General features: G+C 34.5%; 1 protein-coding gene across 1 annotated transcript in view; it reads left to right on the top strand.

Moving 5' to 3' along the window:
• Positions 1-11685, top strand: part of ABHD13 (abhydrolase domain containing 13) — a 17904-nt gene extending 6219 nt beyond the window's left edge. Inside the window, exon 2 of the mRNA XM_019662424.1 lies at positions 9983-11685. Within this exon, the coding sequence (XP_019517969.1) occupies positions 10003-11016 (1014 nt within the window). The 5' untranslated portion in view covers positions 9983-10002 and the 3' untranslated portion in view covers positions 11017-11685. The remainder of the gene's footprint in view (positions 1-9982) is intronic.
• Positions 11686-21085: the final 9400 nt, after the last annotated feature.

Here is a 21085-nt window from a genome sequence, read left to right as displayed (position 1 = left end):
TAAGTCCTGGGAAGCTATTGGCAACTTCATTCATTTTTCAGAAAATGTCTGCCAAACACCTAAGATTGAATAACCCGTTTGTCTTTTTAAGTAAAAAATGGTGCTACCTAAAAAAAAGAGCAGTTAGCTCAGTTCATAACTCAAACATATTTCATTACACAACACCTAGTGCTTTATGTTACTTGTCCTCCCCATTTTGTCAAACATTTGTCACACAAAATTTTTAAAAGGTGTGTACTCAAATTGAAATATAATTAAATTAATAATTTTAACTGCTGCTTCAATGCCATTCTTAAGTACAACTGATTTTCACCCTCCCTTTCCTGGAGTTCATGGTGATCAATATTGGGTTTTTGGAAAAGTCATGACGCATGTTTGCAACAGATGGCACTAGTTCATTTTTGGAAGTACTAGAGTCATTCGCATCTATGTCATTGTATGTCATTTGACAGCTGACAGTTCTAGCTTTGTTCTAAAAAAACATTGAGCTATTTGGTTGAGTGTTGGAGATTTTACAAGTTGAAGATGGAAGACCAAGCTGTACATTTTTGCCGTATTTTACTGGTTTACTTCCATAAAGAGAAGAACGCCAGTCAAGCTTGTGAAAAGTTGCATATTGTTTACGGTGACAATGCTCTACAATAACGTCAGTGCCAACAATGGTTCATGAAATTCAGTGCTGGTGACTTTGATCTCAATGACGCTCCTCAGTCAGGGAGGCCCACTGAGATTAATGACGACAAAATAAAGGCATTGATCGACTCAAACCCACATGACACGACACGAGAGATTGCAGAAACATTGAACATCCATCCAAGCATTCACGATCACCTGAAGAAGCTGGGATGCGTAATCATATGTAAGCAAGCTTGATATTTGGGTTCCTCATGAACTCGAAGTTCATTTGACAGCGCGTATAAACATCTGTAATATGCTCATTAAACGTGAGGAAAATGATCCTTTTTGAAGTGACTGATAACTGGTGATGAGAAGTGGATTGTTTACAACAATGTGGTGTGCAAACGGTCTTGGTCCTGACTTGATGATTCGCCTCAAACGACATTGAAAGCAGACATTCATCAGTGGAAGATTATGCTCTTAGTGTGGTGGGATTTTAAAGGTGTCGTGTTTTTCAAGCTCCTACCAAGGAACCAAACAATCAGTTCAAATGCATACTGTCAGCAGTTGGACAGTTTGAACAAATCCATCATCGAGAAACGTCCAGAGCTTGTTAATTGTAAAGGAGCTGTGTTCTATCGTGACCACGCGAGACCACACACAAGTTTGATCACGTGTCAAAAGTTATTGGAGCTTGGATGGGATGTGTTGCCACGCTTGCCTGATCTTGCACCATCAGTCTTCCACTTATTTCTCCAAAACTCCTTGCATGGTATAACGTTCAATTTATATGAGACTGTAAATCAGCACGTTGTTCAGTTTTTCGCAAATGAAGACAGGTCCTTCTATGAACGAGGAATTATGAAGCTCACTGAAAGATGGCAAAAGGTTATCGAACAAAACGGGCAATATATCATTAATTGATCTTAATTCTTTATATATAAATAACCTTTGAAAAACATAGAATACGTCATGACTTTTCCAAAGACCCAATAATACAATAACTTCTCCATTTTGATGTCATTACCATTATTGTTAAGGCACCAGCAGTTTTACCCACCATTTGTTTTACACCATTAGTACAAATGTCAAACAGTGAAAAGGCAAGTAGGACCTTTGTATATTATATTGATCTCGAAGACCTCTTGAAACGGTCTTGGGACCCCCAGGAGTCTGCGACCATCTTTTGAGAACCACTGGCATAGGTAAATCTAAGGTTTAATTGGGACCTTAAAGTTCATCCAGTTCAACTGCTCTAATTTCCTCACACTGTCCTTGCCAAGTGTTTATTTATATTACACTTGAATACTTCCAGTTCCCGTGAATAATTGTGCTAAATGAATAAAAATTGTCATAGACAGCTGTTTGATGGAAAGGAAAAGAAATTCTTAACCCTGGAGATGTGCCTTTTCCTGTTTTAAAAAGTTTGTATAAATTTCCACCTAGTTTGTGAGTAATCAAGCATGATGAAATCCAGAGATTCATAAACTTATGCTGTAAAGAATGCATAGTTAAGGTTTTATTTTTTATTTTTTGCTATATTCAGGGACAGTTGTGATCCTTTATTTGATTTTTTTTGTCATCTATAATTACATAAGTTATGTTAGACATGTACAGCAATACGAGTATATGTCCATGTCTGTTTCCTGAGTAGATCATGAGTTACTTGAGAACAAAGATTGTACATTGAGAATTTTTAGGTAGTCTATAGTGCCTAGTCACTATAATTCACACGTATTTGTGGCATTGTCCTTAATTTTTAAATAGTATGGTAGGATGCATTGGAATCTGATTAGGCTGTGAAGCCAACCGTGGGGCCACTTCAGTGGTTCACACTGGGTTTGAGAACTCCCTGAGGACTTGTGGTTATGTTCTGAAGTCTTATCATTGTAGCTGGGCATAACTTGAATATTGATCTGTTTTTTAGACTTTTTTTAATCATCAGCTTATAGAATAGTTATTTAAATATTTGTCCTTAGAAATGTAACCGTTTGCAGTCCTCTAAATACATATACGAGGTGGTTGAGGTGAGCGTACGCATCACTCAGTTGACTTAGTGCTCAGCTAACACTAGCCAGCATGATGGTTCTGACAGCTTCACAGCTTTAAACTTATTTTTATTTTTAGTCTTCAGTTGGCTGTTGTATAGTCATAATGGGCTAATATTTAAAGACAAGCATATGGAGCAAGCACTAAAGGTAAACAAAACAAGTTAATGAGGACCATAAAATTTGCAAGATATCTCTAGATCTGTCAGTTGCATTCATGCGATCAAAGTATTTACGTATATAGTATATAAAGATGTTGCTTCTACTCCAAAACCATTCTTTTAAGAGGAAAACAATCATACCTACTTTGTCAATACATTATAATAAAAGTAAGGCAGGCTTTCAGTAGATTTCTTGAGAAGTGCCTAGTAATGTCAATATGACATCTCAAACCACTTTATGTAAATAAAAACACAAAAATTATTTTTAAGATTGACTTTTTTCATTCAAATACAAGACCTGTGTATGTTAAAGTAATGTGCCTATTTTTAATTTTAGTTTATGTTATATATTGAGACCCAGAATCAAACCTATGTTTTTAAAAAATATATTTGTTTACACATATTTTTTTGTTCACAATTAATGTAAAGCATGCAAAACATTAGGTGAGGGAGAGGATGTGTTTAGTTTTGGATAAGTTTGAGATGTCGATGAAGCATCATCAGGTACTCAAGGAACAGATAAATTGAGGATGGAGTAAACATATAGAGAATGGAAATAATTCATATGCATCTGTGATAGTTGGAGCCGTGTGCCATGTGAAAGAATGGAATCACTGAGGGAAAGAAGGTAAGCGGACAGGACCTTGGAAGATGCCTCAATTTGAGGGTAGGTCAGACGGAGAAACACAGGAATTTGAGTATACTGGAAGCTGAGAAAGTATCAACTTTTTATGCCTCTCAGGGGTATGATGTTGCAGTGTTAATAAAAAGCCATTGGATTTATTAGCAATTGAAGTTTGCATTTTTATAAGTGATCATTATGAGAGCTCACGCATCAGCTTCTCAGATAGTAAGGTCAGGAGTTGCTGGGCATGGTTAAAGCCACAAATAGGCAGGTTTTAGAGACATTTGACATGTAAGAGCTGATGTGGTAACATGGCAAAGGCAGAACTGAGTAATGGTAATAAGGTGTTTATTTAAGATGTAGATATAAGGTTAAACACATAATGATAATGTAGAAGAAGCATTAGAGATGAGAGGATATTGGTTGACTAAGAGTCTGTGTTTTATAGGTCTAATGTTCTTTCCCTCTAAGCAACTCTTCTAAGTAGCATAAACTTGGATTCAGCTTGAGTATATTAAACTCACCATTATTCTTGATCGTTTATGGCGCTAAGATGTTTTCAGCAAATACATTTCAGCATGCAAAAGAACCTGACAATCCATTTCTTCTGGCAACACATTTCATAAATAGTTTGCCCCATAGGACGCACTTTAAGGGTTAACTAATCACCTTTCTTATTCTCCGTGACCAGCATCAGTGCTCTTAGCTTCAGCTGGACATTTACACTCACGATACCCAATAGACTATACCCGACACCAGCCTCTCTCTGCTTTCTTGAAAGATAATAGGATAGAAACCCCAGCATATCAGAATGAGGTGTATTGTTCCCAAGAGATAGTTCAGACTAGTGGAAAGCTGACACATGGTGACCATGACCTGACTTAGCTGTTTCGTGCTCCATGGGAAACAATATCTTTTGTAACAGCACATGGGCATAGTATCCAGTTACAAGTATATCCCAGTCAGAAAAGCCACTCTGTACTTCACGTTTGACATGTGTATTCCTGCTCACTGTTTGCTTAATCCAGGTTTACCTCGCCAATAGTGGTCAAATTTACCACCCAAATGGTGCTTAGAAACATGGCTGACATCTCACCTTTATGAGGTTTCCAGAGAAATCATGCTACAAAGTTAGCCAGAGGTAATCATCTTCGTGGAGAAAAAAGATTTTATTAACTTTTCAGTCACACTAATTTATTGACAAAATACTTGTAAATGGAGAACTTCCATGCTTCTAGCTGTAGAATCTGCAGTGGACTCTATTAGAGGCAGTACTCATTTACATTGACTGCTAACATCTGAGTGTATGTGCCATTGTTTTTATATCTCAGCAGATGGCTCCAGTAATTCTATTTTGCTGATAGTTTCAGCAAAGTTAGTAAATAAAAAAATCCTTCCTGTATTGTTTGCTTGTTGCATACAGTTCTTTTAAGAGCGTAGAAAGATATGATATAGCTCAGGAAGCAGAAATTATTGGCAAATTGAGTAATGTAAAAATAAGGCAGTCCATGAGTTGAGGTCTCTTTCTAGACCACCAGTGTGGCATAATGTTTTATAGAGAAGTCAGTCTGTCCCTCTCTCCCTCCCTCTCTCTCCAGAGCAGTTTTCATTAACCTGTCCTTAAAATTGCCTTCCATTTGATGTTCCTCAAAATGAATGGACTTCTATTCTGACCTTCACAGTTTAACAATCCATTGTAAGATTATGTTTGTTTATCAGTCGTTTAGTTAAGATGACTTTTCAGGAGTACTTTGTGGAAAACTGCAAGTTTAATCCCTGTTTTTCCTAACCAATAATGGACTCAATTATGCAATTTTTCTGATTTTTACTCTTAAACATATATGCCCAGTGCTCAGAATATAGTTGTTTTCTTAGAAGTCTAATAATTCAGAATATTACTGGATTTCTCATTTAAAAATCATTTTAATCTTGAGTTTGTGTGTACACACACAAACACATTCAGAGTGCCAAGAAAATGTATACACATATTAAGAAAGGAAAGAACTGTATTAAAATTACACTGATGGTAACCACTTTGAGCACCTCTTGTAATTGCAGAAGTCAAATGTGACTTGTATTTGTCTTTTGTTATTGGTATATATTGAGTATTACAATCTTAATACAGTTTTTTCCTTTCTTAAAATGTGTATACATTTTTTTGGCACTGTGTTTGTGTGTGTGTGTGTATAAAGTGGTATACTACCCACTAGGGATACAGTAGTGAAAAAGAGAAACACAGTTCCTGGCCTTACAGATTTAAGTTAAATATTATATGTTGATATTAGAAATTAAAGAGGCTACTTAAAAAGTAATTTTTCAAGGTTTAAAAATTTTATATAGATTTAATCTATGCAGCCGTGTGTGTGTAGTTTGAATTTTAAACTATGCTTTGTCCATGTATTAGGAGCTTTATATTTTATCTAGTGTTGCAGTAGTTTTTTTTATAAGAACTTTGTATAGATTTGAAAACAGAGTCAATTTACCCCGATTATCTAGGTTATAGAAATGCTTTGCCATGCCCTTATCAGATTTCTTGATTTTTTTTTTCTTTTCTTCTAGGTATGTGGTAAATTCTGGTGTTGATGTTAATTTGAGCAGCACACGGTTACGAATGTAATTAGTACAGCTAGAAATACTAGTCACAGAAGCAAATAAAGTTAATGTATCTATAGCATTTATAACTGTTTTTCAGAATTTTATTTACTAATGATGACCATACTTATATGTAGGCATTTTAAATTCTTATTATACTGGAAAAAAAATCAGACTGGAAATAAGTGATAAACCCAAGATTATTCCGCAAATATATGGTAGACTAGACTTTAAGGCTGATGGGATTTTAATGTTTTTTTCTACTATATCACCAAATAACTGATGTTTGAGTTACTCATCTCTTTGATACCTCTCACAAATGATTTGCCTGACTATGAAAAAAACAGATTTTTCACTAAAGAAATATCTTAAATGGTATCTTATTTTCTAAGAGGTACAGTGCTCTAGTGTATTTATATTTTATATTTCAAACCTTGTTAATCCTAATCATTACACAAAAAAATCTTTTATTTTGATGTGTAAAGTTAATGCCAGTGTGTTTTCATATTTCCCCAGTACAACTTCTGGGTACAAATAAAAATCATTCAGCTATTGCTTATACTTAAAAAATAAAAATAAAATTAAATGAACATTAGATGAAAAATTTAAGTGACCAGATGTGTTGTTGACAACTGTCCACCACAAGGAAGGACTATAGAGTAGACTTGTCTAATTGAAGCTGTTGATAAAGAGCAGTCCTAGATTGTAAAAGGCCTTTGTTATTGACCTGGAATAATAATTCAGTACTGACTGTGATTGGCTTACTTAGCTGCTGTCGGACCACCTCTTTCAAGCTGGTTTTTAACCAGGTCAGATACCTAGTGCTCAGGTATTGCTTTTATAGTTTTTAAGCTTGGATTTTTGTTTTACTTCCTTCACATACCTGCTTTTCTCTAGCTTAGCATAGTGCTCATTGTAATAAAACTTGCTACAACTGGGTGGCAGTGTTGATTTTGGAGAAACTTCAGAAAAATGCTATGTGGTTGGTTTATGTGAAGTCATTTGAGCATGAATTCATGCTCTGTGTTTAACGAAATAGTAAATATGTTTGGTGAAGTAAGAGTGAAAAATCAGATCTATTAAATTATCTAACTTGTCTTTATAGCCAATCTAATTTAACTTGATTTTATTTTTTTCAGTGTTTAAACCTAATGATAAACTAAAATGCCCCTTATATTAGCTTATGTCTTACAGCACAATTTTAAAAATTAGTTATTAAGAATTACTTATTAAAATTAAGAGTAACTTCTTTATGATAGTTTTGTTAGTGAGTAAAAGAATTTAATATCTTTTAAAACTTGGTAAACATGTAAGTAGGTGACTATGATAAAACCTGTAATGTCTCTCACCTCTTGCCTTTTTAAGACAACATGCATAGCTTTTTTGTGTGATAAAAAAATTGACTTGATAGCTTTCTTCTGTCTTATCGGTTAGATTTTTCAGCAGTGTTTTTAAAAATTTCTTTCCATTGTGTAATTTTCCTCATTAATCTCTAGTTCTCAAATACAATTTCTGTTTCTTTGTTTCATACTTATCCCCCAAGCGTTTATGGCCCAATCATAGCAATTGATGTTGACTCACTAGTATAAAATTACAGTAAGGACTGTGTAAAAGATTTTGCATGTTTCATGATATTAGCAATCAAATTTATTTTTAATTAGATGTGAGAGACAAATTATTGAATTTTTTCTTAAAAATAATACACTATTAGAAACTAGTGGTTAACTTAAATTATTTTTTCTTAATTTAGCTGTGAAAGCCTCCAGATAGAAAGGAAAATAGTTATGCTTTCATACCCTATTTTGTTTAATTATATATTTGTTTAACGTGTAAAAGAAAATTAAAAATATTATATCAGATTGGTCTTGATAGCTTAGAATCTGTTAGGTATCTGTTTAATCAAAATTTCCCTCAACCAACCTAGCTCAATAGAAGCTGTAGGATACAAAATCAATATTCAAAACCTGGTGTGTTTCTATGTACTAATAACAAACTATCAAAAAGAGAAATTAAGAAAACAATCCCATGTACAGTTCCATCAAAAAGAATAAAATATCTAGAAATAAATTTAGCCATGGAGGTAGACCAGTACAATGAAAACCATAAGACATTAATGAAAGACATTGAAGAAGACACAAATAAATGGAAAGCTATTCCATACTTAAGATTGGAAGAATTAGTATTGTTAAAATGTCCAAACTGCCCAAAGCAATCTACAGATTCAATGCAATCCCTATCAAAATTCCAATGGAATTTTTCACAGAAATAGAGCAAATAATCCTAAAACTCTGTGGAACCACAGAAGACCCACAATAGCCAAAGCAGTCTGGAAAAAGGAAAGCAAAGTGGGATGCATCACGCTCCCTATATTACAAAGCTCTCATAATCAAAACAGTGTTGCATTGACATAAAAACAGACACAAAGCAGTGGAGCAAAATAGAGCCCAGAATGGGCCGGCCTAGTGGCTCAGTTGTTTAAGAGTTTGCTTGGGAGCACAAGCTCTGAGCAACAGGGTCATTGGTTCAATTCCCACATGGGCCAGTGAGCTGCACAGAGCTGAGCTGCCATTGAGCTGCCAACCGGTAGTGGGATGGCTCAGCTGGTGAGAGTGCGTGCTCCTAATGACAAGATTGCCTGTTAGATGGTGGCCTATGCCCACCCACGTCTGGACTGGGACTTGGCTCGGCACCTTGACCTGAGCTGCCGCCCGGATGGCTCAGTGGATAGAGCATGCGTTCCTAACAGCAAGGTTGCCGGTTCGACTCCCACATGGGGGAAAAAAAAAAAGAAATAGAACCCAGAAATAAACCCACACATATATGGTCAACTAATTTACAACAAAGACGCTAAAAATATAATGGGAAAGTACAGTCTCTTCAATAAATTGTGTTGGGAAAACTGGATTACTATCTTACCATACACAAAAATTAACTCAAAATGGATTAAAGATTTTAATGTAGACCTAAAACCGCAAAACTAGAAGAAAACATAGGTAGTAAGCTCCTTGGTATTGGTGTTGGCAATGATTTTTTGGATCTGACACCAAAAGCAAAAATAAACAAGTGGGGACTACATCAAATTAAAAAGCCTCTGCACAGCAAAGGAAACCATCAACAACATGAAAAGGCAACTTTTGAACAGAAAATGTTTGCAAGTCAGATACCTAAGGGCTTAATATCCAAAATATATAAGGACCTCACACAGCTAAAAAAACAAGAAAAGAAACAATCCAATTAAAAATGGGCAGAAGTTCTGAATAGACATTTTTCCAAAAAAGACATGGGTAGCCAACAGGTACATGAAAAGATGCTCAACATCTCTAATCATCAAGGAAATGCAAATCAAAACCATGAGATATCCCCTCACACCTCTTACAATGACTGTTATCAAAAAGACAAAAAATAGTATTGGCAAGGATGTGGAGAAAGGGAACCCTTGTGCACTGTTGGTGTGAATGTAAATTGGTACAGCCGCTATGAAAAACAGTATGGAGGTTCCTCAAAAAATTAAAAGCAACTACCATATGATCCAGCAATTCTTCTTCTGGGTATTTATCCTAATAAAATGAAAGCAACCAGTCCACTTATACCCCTGAGCCTCTCTGTTCCCTCATATTAAAAATTGGGAACATGGCATCAATTTACTTTTCTACCAAATCAAAGAGAGTACATAAATGAAAGTACCTGGCAGTAAATAAGCACTTTTAAAAAAGATTATGTAATTTGATGACTTTATGTTTATAAATTCAGCACTGGAGGGAGAAAGGAGACTGTTGACCACAGAAGGGACAAGGAATTAGAACAACTGGTATTGTGAATGGATTGATGTAGGCTTCCAAGGATTCACCCTAGTATTGTGATTTATTATATCATGGATCTAACTTTAAAATCAGAGATGTATGTTGAATTACTGATTATGTCTCTTTCTTTCTCTTCAGGACACTTACAGAGAACTATAATGGAAAAGTCCTGGATGCTGTGGAACTTTGTTGAAAGATGGCTAATAGCCTTGGCCTCATGGTCTTGGGCTCTCTGCCGTATTTCTCTTTTACCTTTAATAGTGACTTTTCATCTATATGGAGGCATTATCTTGCTTTTGTTAATATTCATATCAATAGCGGGTATTCTGTATAAATTCCAGGATGTATTGCTTTATTTTCCAGAACAGCCATCTTCTTCACGTCTTTATGTCCCCATGCCCACTGGTATTCCACATGAAAACATTTTCATCAGAACCAAAGATGGAGTGCGTCTAAATCTTATTTTGATAAGATACACTGGAGACAGTTCGCCCTATTCCCCAACTATAATTTATTTTCATGGGAATGCAGGCAACATAGGTCACAGGTTACCAAATGCATTGCTTATGTTGGTTAACCTCAAAGTTAATCTTTTGCTTGTTGATTATCGAGGGTATGGAAAAAGCGAAGGAGAAGCGAGTGAAGAAGGACTCTACTTAGATTCTGAAGCTGTGCTCGACTATGTGATGACTAGACCAGACCTTGACAAGACAAAAATTTTTCTTTTTGGCCGTTCCTTGGGAGGAGCAGTGGCTATTCATTTGGCTTCTGAAAATTCACATAGGATTTCAGCCATTATGGTGGAGAACACATTTTTAAGCATACCGCATATGGCCAGCACTTTATTTTCATTCTTTCCAATGCGTTACCTTCCTTTATGGTGCTACAAAAATAAATTTTTGTCCTACAGAAAAATCTCTCAGTGCAGAATGCCTTCTCTTTTCATCTCTGGACTCTCTGACCAGTTAATTCCACCAGTAATGATGAAGCAACTTTATGAACTCTCCCCATCTCGGACTAAGAGATTAGCCATTTTTCCTGATGGAACTCATAATGATACATGGCAATGCCAGGGTTACTTCACTGCGCTTGAACAGTTCATCAAAGAAGTAATAAAAAGCCATTCTCCTGAAGAAATGGCAAAAACTTCATCTAATGTAACAATTATATAATTTTCTTTTGATTGATGCATTGTATTTTAATTTGTGCAGAATGATAAAAAGAATGTTCCCTTCTATACGTATATTATGTCTGTACTTGTCTGAAGAGTGACATTAAACTTTGAAAGGACTTCAGTGCTCTTTTAAGATGATCCAAATAGTTTTTTACATTTGAAAAACTATAATTCTTGGGATTATTTCATACATTTTCATCAAACCTTTTAATGTGGTTATATATCCATATCTTTAGTTTAATATGCCAGTATAATATATTCAAAGGTTTCCTGTGGCTAAAACGGTATACTTTCCATGATATTTAGGTTAATGGCCAGGTGTAGAAGGTGAGATATAAACAGGAAACCTTTGGATATTGCTCCTTTACTAAATATTGGGACAATCATTGTAAGCAAACTTAGTTCTGTAACTGCATTTTTCACCTTAAAATGAAATGCATGATATTTATTCCTTGAATTATGCAATGAAATGTTTTTTATTGTAAATAGCACTGGTCATATACCAATGTATATGGTAACCTGGGTTATATCTATTTTTATGTAAACTATTTTGTTTTTGGCAAGAAGTGAAATTGAGGCCTGTGTGCAGGTTGCCATTGAATTTTGCTCTGGTGAATGCTGAGATCCAGCTTTTTCTTACAAATAAATGGGACCCCACTTTCCAATATAAATGTACCGTGTTTTGTTAGGTACAGTCTGGATCATGGCATGTAAAAATAGAAATTTAGAATTTTACTGCAGCTTTGATGTGCATATTTGAACTTTTTAACATTTGTAATTTGGATGGCAAAGAGAATTTTAGCTTCTGTCAGTTTCGTAAGTCTACAGGTGAACCACTAATGGCAGTCATAATGAAGATTATAACTTATGTAAGAATTAAATTAGGAAGCCTTATCATTACATAATTGTACATACTGTTTTACAGAAATTCCCATATTTGATTTTTAAGTCCCAGTGTCTAGGTATATCTAACCCACTAAAGCCAAGATATAATTTATTGGACTTTCTGAAAATAAAAATTATAAGAACAAAAGCAAAAAAAACTATATTCTTTGGTTTAATGTTTCAGTTATGAAATAGAACTGCATCAAAAGGCAGTTTTAAGAAGTCTTATTTTCTACATATAGCAATGTGGGGATGAAGGCACTCTAGAACTTTTTATCACAGACCTTATTACCACGTTTAACAATTAAATGGCTATCAGTGGGAAGTAGTATTTAGACATGTAGAAAAGTAAGAAAAATCTTACTTAAAAAAAAGGATCCCCTTACAATTATATATATATATATATATATATATATATATATATATATATATATATATATATATATATGCTATGAGGCATAATTGTGCAAAGTTGTTTCAAGCAGTCCTCAAAAATTAAATGTAATTGAGCTCTGTACATTGTTATGTCAGCTTTAACATAATATTTTGAATATTTTAACTATATTTATTGGCGTAGAGCAAGCAGCTAGAGCAGAGAAATAATGGTCAATAATTTTGACCTTAATTTAAAACTCCGTGGAGATAGGGCTAGAAATACTTTTGCCAAATAACATTTCTCATTCACTTGTGTCAGTATCTAGAAAACAATAAATTAGAACATGATTTCTAAAGGGTAATGTTTTTCTATAAATTATTGTAAAGTCTTGCTTTTAAAAAAATTTTTGGTAATGCATATCACGGAAGGTGTATTTTGTATGTATAATTTCACCACAATTAAAGGCGACTTTTCATCTTGTCAATCATTGCTATGTAGAATGACTATCCTAAATAGTAATGTATTAAAAAGAAAAAAGTTAATACAACAAAATATATTGTATTTAGACGTGAGCTTACATAGCATACCCTAGACTTGTATCATTTAGTTTACAAAGTACCTTCTTAAGTTTTCATGTTATCATTTAGTCTACTGCACTATGGAGGAATTTATCAAATTTAGTTGTAAATATTACGCTGGTGAAGTATAAATGCTTTTTTATATATATACTCCAGGTTTATGAACAATTTTTTTTTTTTTTTAAGCCAGGACTTCAAATGTTGTAAAGTACTTGCGTTCCGTCCCTACCTTTATTCTCTTTGGGTTAAGGAATCTTTTTTTCTGCAGCAAAGGGAAGAGGCAGTTTCTAGGGTTGTAGTACATCTTGCTTTCCTAGTTTCTGTATTTGACATTATTTCTTTAGATAGGAAGGGAATTGAAAACAAACGCATATCGGGACTGTGAAGCCCGTGGCATCATTTTTTTTTCAAAATGTGTCTAATTTTTAGCCAACGTATTTGATTTTAATGTGAAATCTTCATGAGTCATTTGTTCATTTTGGACTCATCACTTAGTGGGAACAGAAGTGTGTCTGTCTTGTGTATTAATTTCTGGCTCATTTATGCAAGAGTAGCTATAGGAGTTCCTGAATGAATTTTAAGTTATTAAGCTACTGTAAATTTGGAAATACTTGAATGATTTTAAATATGGCAAGATAAAATTCAGTTAGATAGAATTCATTATTTTAAAGGATTATTGGGGAAATGGCAAAAAGTATATTGCAAAATATGAGAAGAAATAATTTGTAGCAGATAAAAGTATTCTGATATATAGAGCTAGAAAGGGAAATGTGATGTATTTCTTAAATACAGTTCAAGGAAGTAATTAACTGATAGGATTGGTGAAAAGGAAATGTGACAGTGTAAAACAGCATTTAAACAAGGCATTTCTAATATTGACTGGAGCACCTGGTATTGCAACTACCCTATATTTTTGCAAAGACTGACTGTAAAATCGATATTTTTATTAAAATTCTGAACTTTGTTACAGAGCAGCTTAAATTGATTTTTTCATGATGAACTGTAGTCACTTGATAATTATCAAAGTCCCACCTTTGGTAATGTGTCACCAAATTAATTATGTTGTAATACTTCTTACTGAGAATTCATACCACCTGATGCTTTCATATTCATTTCTAAGTTTGTAAGATTTGGTTTGAGGTGGGAATGGGTTTCGTGGACTTAAAGAGTGAAGATCATATTCAATTTTACATGCATTGTCTTGCAAGCTCAGTTTGAATATAGTTTTTATTATTGAGTTCCTTCCTTCCTTGAGGTTGGGAGTAAAGAAGGTAAACTTTTAACAAAAGGATATTACAGAAGTCACTTTTTAAGTTAGTTCATGATTGAGATGTACTGAAATCCTCCACTGACCTCTCCCCTCTTCGTTTTCCCATTTAGGTTTACACTGAGGAAAAGACAACAAAAATTAGTCATAATGCTTTTGGATTATCCTCTTAAATTTATGTATTTTCCTATTACTCAGGTAAAGCTGGAAATGACAGAGCACAGACAACTATTTTTTTAAATAAAGTAGAAAATGAAAAGCATTTCTGTTTGTTTATATGACACTATATGCACATAATCATAGCTAATCAAAAATAATATATTGATTTGTGTGGCGAAATAAATGCATTCATCCTGTTAGTAATCAACATGTTTTTTTGCCAAATGGCACAAAGATACCACCATTTATATTTTGTATCTTAAAATATTTTAAAAATAAGACTACATATAAGAGACACTTTTTTAACAAAAAGTGCCATATATACATATGTAATGGGTGAGTGTGTTCTTTAACATAATTTATAACTTTCTGTCAGTACAGCATTTTCTGAAAATTTAAGTTTTCGACCTGTTCAAATAAGTTCAGGATAAAATTAGTTAATCCAATTTCATAATGTAAATCATATTTTTGTTGCCATATTTCATTTGAATCAGTAGTAAAATTTTAAAACAAATTTGAATGTTAGTACATTATGGGCTAGCCATGGCAAACAAACATTTACATTTGTACAGTAAATTTATTTTAAAATATACTATTTTTTTGTACTGACATGTAATAAATTGATACATTAAAAGTTTGATTAATGCCATAAGATAGTTTGTATTCAGTCTTTTTAAACATTTTTTTCTATTAACCTAAGTTATATGTTAGGGCATTAAAGTTTCCTTAATGGGTAAATAAAATTCCCGAATTTGTACTGAAATTAATGAATTTTTATTGTAATGGCATGGGTAAAAAGAAGTTAAGTTTATGTTCCCTTTTTTCATATTGTCTTCCCACATACATTTAATTTAGGGTAATATTAAATATTTTCTGTATATGAACTGGTTAGTAAATAGGCCCCAAAGCATTTGCTTAAATAAATCTAGGAAGAAATAAATTTTAACTTCATAGTTATGTTGCCTTCAGATTTCATGAAGTTCTCTGGTTTGGGAGGCTGTTAAAAATGGCCTTATATTTTCATTCAACCTTTAGGGGTCTGTAGCTTCCTTCCTTCCTTACAAGAATCTTTCGTGTTTGAGTATTGTCAGAACCAGTGGGATGGTGGGAGTATGACAAACCTTAAATCGGCCTCTGCAAGTAAAAATGAAGAATTCACTTATCTGTGACCATCTTTCCATGGGTAGATTTGATGGGAAGTAGGATCTCTCATCTACTTCCCTGAAAGATCACCAACCTAAATCCCAAGGTGGAACAGTTTTTAGAGCACTATTTCTTACTTTCAAAAGAATTTTTTTCACATTTCTGTTTCACTCTCCAACTGTTGCTTTACAGTCTGTTAAATCCTGAAGGTCAAGAACAGTTGGATCTGATTAGAGAATCTATCTCCTGTCTTATTAAGAGCAAGGGAGGGAAAAAACATTTTTTTTGAAGATCTACAAGTGTAAGGCCAAAGCATAGAATGTGTTAATGTCATTGAACCCTCACAACAAAACTTGGAGTAATTGCAGTGCCATTTCTTAATAAACAGGTTCAGAGTGGTTCAGTAACATGCCCAAGATTACCCAGAACAGAGCCAGGATTTGAATCTCTCCAGCTCTAAATCTGGGGCAACTACACATTGCCTTATTTACTCAAGCAATTGGAAATTTTTATTCATATCAGAATAGATTTAAGACATTGAAATGGAATTAAAAGTAGACCAGTTATTCAGGAACACTCCCACCCAAAGAACTGGATGTGAATTGAAAAATTAAGAATATGCAATTAATGATACATATACACATATATATAAATAAATAAATAAATAAATAAATATATATATATATATATATATTATTTGGAATAGTTAATGTGTTCCTGCAGGGAAATCTAAAAGTTAATTAAGACTTATCCTGTTTCATTAGCCTTTTATAGATAACCAAGGCTCAGTAAACCTGGGAGTCATCTTCCATATCAAGTGAAACTGATGCTTTGGAAACTGATCTTGCTGTTTCTTTTTCCAGTAAGATTTATTTTCCCAACCTTTCTACTTGTACGATGCCCGTCCCTGGAATTATAATGGCTAACATTTTTATTGAATGCTTGTTATGTGTCAGATATTGTCCTGACTGTTTTGTCATTTATTCTGAATAGTCTGTGAACTGGTTTCTAACTTCCCTGATCCCACTTCTTGTTCTTTGTCCTATTGTAACTTACCAGAAAATCTTCATGCCTTTTCCTACTGAAGGGAGTTTGAATACTGCATTTCTCATTAGATCAAAGTCAAGACATCTTGATCCACGGGGTCCTTCACAAATTAAACTTAATCATGTTGTAAAAGGTATCTACTCTTTCTCTTCTATGAATAAAACTCACTCCTCTTCTACGTGTTTCCTCATGCCCAATGCTTTAACGTCTAGATCAAATGTCCTCTCAGTAGGCTCCGAGCCATGACCCTAATTCATGGTAGCTCTAGCAAGTTTCTCCCCGTTCTAAACACCTACTGCCCTCACTGCATTTGATATTCTGATACTTGATGATATTCATTTTTTTATTACACACTGTCCTATTTCCCTTTTGTGTGTCTTGCTACTGCAGTAAACCACGATCTGGCGGACTGTCACATGGTTCTTTTCTTACACAGCACGTAGCACAGTGCTAGGCAACTTTGGTGCAAAATATATTTTCTGTGTAGAATTTGCTCACTGATTATAAAGTTCAAACTTTTCCTTATTTAAGAAGGAAAAAGATGCACCAAGACAATTACTGTAATATTTTGTATTTCTTAAAGGTTGAAACCTAAAATGGCAATAAACCTGAAAAAAGTTACACACACACACCAAACCAATGATTAAAGTATCAATAGTAAGATCAAAAGTTACCCATGTGATTATATCACTATTCTGTATTAGGGGGGCAGTAACTGCAAAGGATATATGCCACTTGAGGGAGCTAACTTAAGCTGAGCAGATTATAGAGGATCCTTGAACTCACTTTTACCTCAAAATATGTCTTGGGAATAGAGGCCATGAAAAAATACCAATATGTCACATTAAGTGCCTGTGACATCACATTGGTTAAAAAATAAGGATAACGATAAATTTTTAAAAAGGGAACCACACGTACACAGAAAAATATAATCAAAGAAACCAAAGCGGGGACATATACTATCATCCACAGTAGATGTCTCATGCCAAGGGATTCTTTGGCCTTCCACTGATGTACTCTGATATTCTGGTTCTTGTCTTATTCTTCACCAATTCTAGTTACTGCTAGGCTTATTGAGCTCATCTGATCTCTGTTCCATAGTCACCCTCTGTGCTCTTTGTTTATCTCTTTTTAAGAGTATTTTACCTTCGTCTCTGCTTAGCTTAAGCTCAGTTTATGTATTACATAGGAAGTAGAACAGTGAAGTTCACAAACTCATCCTAGAAAAAGTGCTACATACCTCATTGCTGAATATCACTACAGTCACCTTTGAAGTACTCCCCATGGGAAGGTGTGAACCGAAGCCAGTACCTAGTCCACTCTTCAAAGCAATCCTGGAACTCTTTTTCTGGAATGGCCATTAGAGCTCTCGTATTACCCTTGATGTCCTGAATGTCATCAAAATGTCTTCCTTTCAATATTTCCTTTATCTTTAGGTAAAGACAGAAGTCATTGGGGGCCAGATCAGGTGAGTAGGGAGGGTGTTTCAATACAGTTATTTGTTGACTGGCTAAAAACTCCCTCACAGACAGTGCTGTGTGAGCTGGTGCATTGTCGTGATGCAAGAGCCATGAATTGGTGAAAAGTTCAGGTTGTCTTTTTCATGCAGCCTTTTCAGCACTTCCAAATAGTAAACTTGGTTAGCTGTCCAGTTGGTACAAATTCACAATGAATAATCCCTCTGATATAAAAAAGTTTAGCAACATTGTTGCAACAAATTCTGGAACTTAATTGTCAGACCTGGTATATTACTTATGTATTACATATTTGTGTTTATAATTGATTGTTGACAAAAGTGCTAAAACAACTCATTAGTGAAAGTATGGTCTTTTCAACAAATGTTCATGTGTCAAATGCATATCCACATACAAATGGATGAATTTGTACTCCTACATCACACCATATAAAAAAATTAACTCAAAATGGAGCAAAGACCTAGAGGAAAACAGCCTCAGTCTTTGTGATCTTGGATTAGGCAATGGTTTCTTAGGTATGACACCAAAAAGCACAAGTGACAAAAAATGATAAATTGGGCTTGTAAAAATTTGTTTTTAATTGAACAAATCAGGACATCTTAAAGATCAGGTCGCCTTAAAGAACATCATCAGGAAAGTGAAGACAACCTACAGGATGGTAGAAAATATTCGCAAATCACATGTAAGGGACTTACAAGTTTCTAGAATATATAAAGGACATTTTCAACTCAACAATATAAGACAACCCAGTTTAAAAATGGACAAAGGATCCGAATTGACATTCTCCAATGAAGATATACAGGCAGCCAATAAGCACATAAAATAATACTCAATGTCATTAAAAATAAGGGAAATGCAAATCAAAACTACAATGAGATACTTATTGGGTCTTTGGAAAAGTCATAACATTTTGTTTATGTTTTTCAAAGGTCATTTATATAAAGAACAGATCAATCAATGATATATTGCCCGTTTTGTTTGATAACTTTGTGCCATCTTTCAGTGAGCTTCATAATTCCTCATTCATAGAAGGGCCTGTCTTTGCGAAAAACTGAACAAGGTGCTGATTTACAGCCTCATCTGAATTGAACGTTATACCATGCAAAGAGTTTTGAAGAGAGCGAAACAAGTGGGTGTCTGACAATGCAAGGTCAGGCGAGTATGAATGGTGTGGCAACACATCCCATCCAAGCTCCAATAATTTTTGACAGGTGATCAAATGTGTGTGGTCTCGCATTGTCGCGATGTAACACAACTCCTTTATAATTAACAAGCTCTGGATGTTTCGGGTTGATGGATTCGTTCAAACTGTCCAATTGCTGACAGTAAACATTCTAATTGATTGTCTGGTTCCTTGGTAGGAGCTTGAAAAATACGACACCTTTAAAATCCCACCACACTGAGAGCATAACCTTCCTCTGATGAATGTCTGCTTTTGATGTTGTTTGAGATGAATCATCTCGTCAGGACCAAGACCTCTGGCACACCACATTGTTGTAAACAATCCACTTCTCATCACCAGTTATCAGTCGCTTCAAAAAATGATAGTTTTCCTCACATTAAATGAGCATATTGCAGATGTTTATACATGCCATTAAATGAACTTCTTTGAGTTCATGTGGAACCCAAATATCGAGCTTGCTGATGTATACCAGCTTCTTTAGGTGGTCATGAATGCTTGAATGATGCATATTCAGTGTTTCTTCAATCTCTCGTGTCGTGTAACGTGGGTTTGACTCAATCAATGCCTTTATTTTGTCGTCATCAACCTCGGTGGGCCTCCCTGACCGAGGAGCGTCGTTGAGATCAAAACCACCAGCATGGAATTTTGTGAACCATTGTTGGCACAGACTTTCTTGTAGAGCATTGTCACTGTAAACTTTATGCAACTTTTCACAAGCTTGATGCGTGTTCTTCCCTTTATGGAAGTAAACTAAAATATGGCAAAGATGCACAGTTTGGTCTTCCATCTTCAACTTGTAAATCTTCAAAACGCAACCAAATTGCTCAATTTTTGTTTTTAGAATGAAGCTAGAAGTGTCAGCAGTCAAATGATATAGCAATAACATAGATGCGAATGACTCTAGTTCTTCCAAAAATGAACTAGTGCCATCTGTTGCAAACAAGTGTCATGACTTTTCTGAAGACCCAATACTTCGCAGCCGCTGGGAGGGATATAATAAAAAAGATGGACAACAAGTGTCAGTGAGGATGTGGAGAAATTTTGAACCCTCACCTTGGTGGGAACATAAAATGGAGTAGCTACTTTGGTAAAACAGCATAGCAGCTCTTAAGATGTTAAAAATGGTGATAGCATATGACCCAGGATTTCCACTCTTAAGTATATATCAAAGAGCATTGAAAATATGCATTCACAAAAATGTGCGTGATTGTTCATAGCAACATTATTCATAATAGCAAAACAAGTAGAAACAATCCAAATGTCCATTAACATTAAATGGTGATTGAATAAATAAAATGTGATGCCTCCACCCAGTGTAATGTTATTCAGCATTGAAAAGAAATGAAATACTGATAGATGCTACAACATGGATGAACGTTGAAAACATGCGAAGTGAAAGAAGCCAGTTACAAAAGACTATCTACTGTATGATCCCATTCATTTGTAATGTCCAAAAATTGGCAACTCTAAACAGAAAGTGGATTTTTCATTGCTAAGTTTAAGAACATTGGGAGAAAATGAGGAATCACTGCTAATGGATAGAAGGTTTCTTTTTAGGGTGATGGAAATATTTTAAAATGTGATTAATCTGTATCACAACTGTGTGGAAATATGAAAATCATTGAATTATACCTGTAAATGTGTTAATAGTGTTGTATATAAATTATATCTCAATAAAGCTGTGATAATGGATGGGGCTATTTAGGAATATTCTCAGTAAAAATTCTTGGATTCAAATAATAGTAGTGAATCTGGAGAGAAGTGGATGGAGTTACTGTATACTTAAGGTGTTGCTGATGGGGAGGAATGCAGGAGAATATAGCATGAATATATCTTTGCCTTTAGTACCTGGATGATTAGGAGAACACAAGAAGTGTGGAGGAGAAATACCATGAGTTCAAGTTCATAATGAGTTTGAAATGCCCATAAAGCAAAGTCATGAGCATCGTTCATT

Source organism: Hipposideros armiger, unplaced genomic scaffold (genome assembly GCF_001890085.2).
Source record: "Hipposideros armiger isolate ML-2016 unplaced genomic scaffold, ASM189008v1 scaffold_376, whole genome shotgun sequence".
Classification (NCBI taxonomy): domain Eukaryota; kingdom Metazoa; phylum Chordata; class Mammalia; order Chiroptera; family Hipposideridae; genus Hipposideros; species Hipposideros armiger.
This window is presented reverse-complemented; position numbering and strand designations above follow the sequence as displayed.